The 3,552-nt window shown below is 36.4% G+C and overlaps 1 protein-coding gene across 1 annotated transcript in view; it reads left to right on the top strand.

Moving 5' to 3' along the window:
* The window catches only part of DDX60L (DEAD (Asp-Glu-Ala-Asp) box polypeptide 60-like), a 143,983-nt gene that overhangs the window by 113,482 nt on the left and 26,949 nt on the right, over positions 1-3,552 (top strand). Inside the window, exons 34-35 of the mRNA XM_011967792.1 lie at positions 843-990; positions 2,553-2,695. Coding sequence (XP_011823182.1) covers positions 843-990; positions 2,553-2,695 — 291 coding nt within the window. The remainder of the gene's footprint in view (positions 1-842; positions 991-2,552; positions 2,696-3,552) is intronic.

The following is a 3,552-nucleotide window of genomic DNA, read 5'->3' as shown; positions in this document are numbered from 1 at the left end:
TTTGTGCCCCATTTTAGCCTCTCTTTCTTACTTTTCTTTCCTTTTTACCAAATTTTGATTTATATGATTATAGTGTATTATCTTCACCCTTATAAAATACCTCAATTATTGGAAAAGTACAGGGTATGAATAAAATAAGGAAAATATCAATAAATAATAAAACCCATAATTATAATAGAAGAAAACCAAGAACATTTCTAATGTCATAGCTATTTCCAACCCACGCTAAAGAAACTTCTAGTCCAAATTCTGAAACAATTTGTTTTTAAACATGAAATTTGGAAGCTGAGTTAGCTTACAATACCAGCTGTTTCTCTATCTACTACCTGTTGGATTTGGAGCAAGTTTACCTCTGAGGCTTAGCTCCCTCATGTACAAAATGGAGATGAAAATGTTTACTGCATAGGGTAATTCTCAGGATTAATTGAGCTAACAAACAACAAGTGCTTGGGGCAGCACAGCACAGTGTTGGCACATAATCTGAACTCAATAAAGAACTGCCACTACTATTGCTACACTGACTTGTTACTTGTTCTCTAAATATGTCCCTCAAGTCTCTGAACCATACCTAAGTTTAAGATCAGTGTAGGACATGTTTCTGTTAAATTGGTGGTTTTGGCTAAGTGGAGTCAAAACAACTTTTTTTAGGAAAGATATTTACATTTATAAATGTTGGTTGAAATCAAAAGGAAATTTTACCTTAATCTCATAAGTGAATAAAGTAATCAAGGGCTTTGATGAATGAACATCAATCTACAGAACTATGCTGCAATCTATCACCAACCAGTTTAATTTTTTAAATGAAAGTAAAGACATCTCTCTGAAATGTGTTTCGCCCGTAGGTGATCCTTGCCGAACTCCCGGAGGATTTCAAAGCTGCTTTACATGAGTATAACCTGGCAGTAATCAAGGATTTTGCCTCCTTCCTACTGATTGCTTCCAAGTCGGTGAACATGAAAAATGAGTGTCAACTACCTTTGTCAAGAATCAGTAAGCAAAATTTAGTTCCTTTCTGGAACAATTTAAAGAGTAAGCAATCTTGGCTAAGAAAATGTTTGGATATTGGATGCTTCAAAGCTGGTAAAGGAGCTTATTACAGGGCAGCTGTGCTAACCCGAGTGTTTTATCCCCAGAAAACAATGTAGCCCATTGTAGGGTGTGGCAATGGCTCTGTTTTCCAAGTAAAGGAAAAACTTTATCAAGTATTTATTGGGCAATGGAGGAAAAAAATAAGAGTCATTCATGAACCATTTTGATGGAAGGTTGCCTATCTGTTCAGGTTGGAAAACTGGGTCAGAAAATATGACATGAAAAAGAAAATGGCACAATTTCTGGCATTTTTTTCCCCTGAGAGGTAGTAGCATAGTGGTTACAAATGTGAACTCTGGAAGCAGAGTGCCAAGGTCTAAATTCTGGCTCTGCTACTTATTAACCAAGAGGTCTCATGCCAGTTACTTTATCTTTCTGTGTCTCAATTTTTTAATCTGTAAAATGAAATGACTAAAAGTATTACCTAGCTTACAGAATTTTAGAGGATTAGGTATATTAATGTTTACAAGGTTCTTAAAACAGTGCATGGCACATAGTCAACATCATGTAAGTTTCTATTCTACCCAATATGGTAGCCACCAGCTAGCTACATGTTACTATTTAAATTAGGTTGGTTAAAAATAAAACAATTGAAAAGTTAATTCTTTAGTCACTTTAGCTTTAGTCACTTTAACTTTCCAGTGCTAGTAGCTTCTACTTGGACATAGTAGAGGTAGAATGTTTCTATCATTATGGAAAGTTCTAGTGGACATTGCAGATATCATTGTTTGCTTCAATTATTTGTTCTTGGTTGAGGAGTGACTGGTATTGCAAAGTAACTAAGCTTCCAAATTTCAATTTTATAGCAGGAAACTTCTAGGGGAGAATAAATGGGAAGAACAAGCTAGATTAAGAGTAAAGAGTGGAGCCATAAAATGATTCCCATATTCCCCTGTCTCCTAATATAGTCTTAGTTGGAGTAAAAGACAGGGAGGTAAGCATTGTAGTTACTCAAGATTTGTTGATGTAGGACACAGCATGAGCAAATGCAGACAATAATGGTGAAAGCAAGGAAAGTACTGCAGAGAAAAGATGATGGGAGTGTGTGATTGTGTCATGATGGGAAAAAGGAGCCAGGCCTGAGTGCATGACTTGGTGCCTTCAAAGTCCAGCAAGATGGTACTCGCTGGACGGAACCTGTGTTTTATCTCTTATGCCAGCTCCAAATCCACTGGTAGGAGCTGCCTGAAGATTATGTCTAGGAGGTTTCTGAGGTTATATCTGAGTTCATAGGCAAAAATAACAGGTGATAAAAGAAGAGTAATGATAATAAGTTAATAGTCAACATGGATTGAATGATTACTCTGTGCCAAGCTGCGTTAATGACTTTACGCACCATATCTCAATCCGTTTTCGTTCTGATGAGATGAATGTCACCTACTGTGGCCTGACCTACAGTGAGTTTAACAGGGTTTTCTGGGCTGATTTTTAAAACCTAACGTGACCTCGTCCCAAATGGTCAGAATTCACAGGTAAAGAATGTGAAGACTCCCAGCTCGTGTCTCACTTGATGAGCTGCAAGGAAGGAAGAGCAGCTGTTTCACCATTTGTTTGTCTTTCGGGGAACACAGATAATGATTTGCTTCGACCAGAGACTGTCAATCAGGTAAGTGAAGGATTCGTCTTATGTACAAAACGTGTTTAACAGAGAGAGTGGGGTTACATTACTGTGAAGCCTTGATAGGACCTCGAACCCAAAACACTGAAAAATGTCCACTGATGCCAGCACCATTGTCTAAGAGAACGAGACCCTGGAGGCCAGTGTGATTTTATGCTTTATGGAGTTGGTCTGATAAACCCTGCTTCTTTGTCTAAAATTTCAGACACCACCTCTTTTTTTCTCATTTTTTAATGAGGTTTGCCATGGGTTTGCTGTGGGAAGAAGAAAAGAAAGTGGCTTACATTTTTCCAAAATTGATCAGAGACCTCATAGTGCTTTCTCTACTCCAGACCACATGGATCTTTGGGGACAGTGGTCTACAAAGGGGGCCACAAAGCATTAGAACTTCTGGGAGGTTCTGGATAAAATATTAGGGTGCTGGAAGATTTTAGATTTAATTCGAAATATGAGAAATAAATTCCACATTGATTATATTTAATAATAAAGATTGACACTGTGCACTGGCTTATTTTATCCCTGGTCAGAGAGTCATACATCATGTCAAGAGTGGTCTTCAAGTATTTTTGCATATTTAACATTTAAAGGAATTTTTAAAAATCATGAATCTTCTTGCACAGTTTGAGGTGATATCTAAAAATTTTGTTAACCAAAATTTAAATAGCTGCTAATGTAATTTCAGGTTCATTATAAATATTGGCATTTTAAAAGAACTGTTAAATTATTTAAAATTTCATCCAAAAGAATATAGATATCAAAGCTATTTGATACCCAGAGTAAACAAATAGAAAAGAACACAGATGATCAAATTCTTCAAAGTTACAGATTCTACATTATATTTTTTC

The sequence above is a fragment of the Mandrillus leucophaeus genome, unplaced genomic scaffold (genome assembly GCF_000951045.1).
Source record: "Mandrillus leucophaeus isolate KB7577 unplaced genomic scaffold, Mleu.le_1.0 Scaffold81, whole genome shotgun sequence".
Lineage (NCBI taxonomy): Eukaryota > Metazoa > Chordata > Mammalia > Primates > Cercopithecidae > Mandrillus > Mandrillus leucophaeus.
This window is presented reverse-complemented; position numbering and strand designations above follow the sequence as displayed.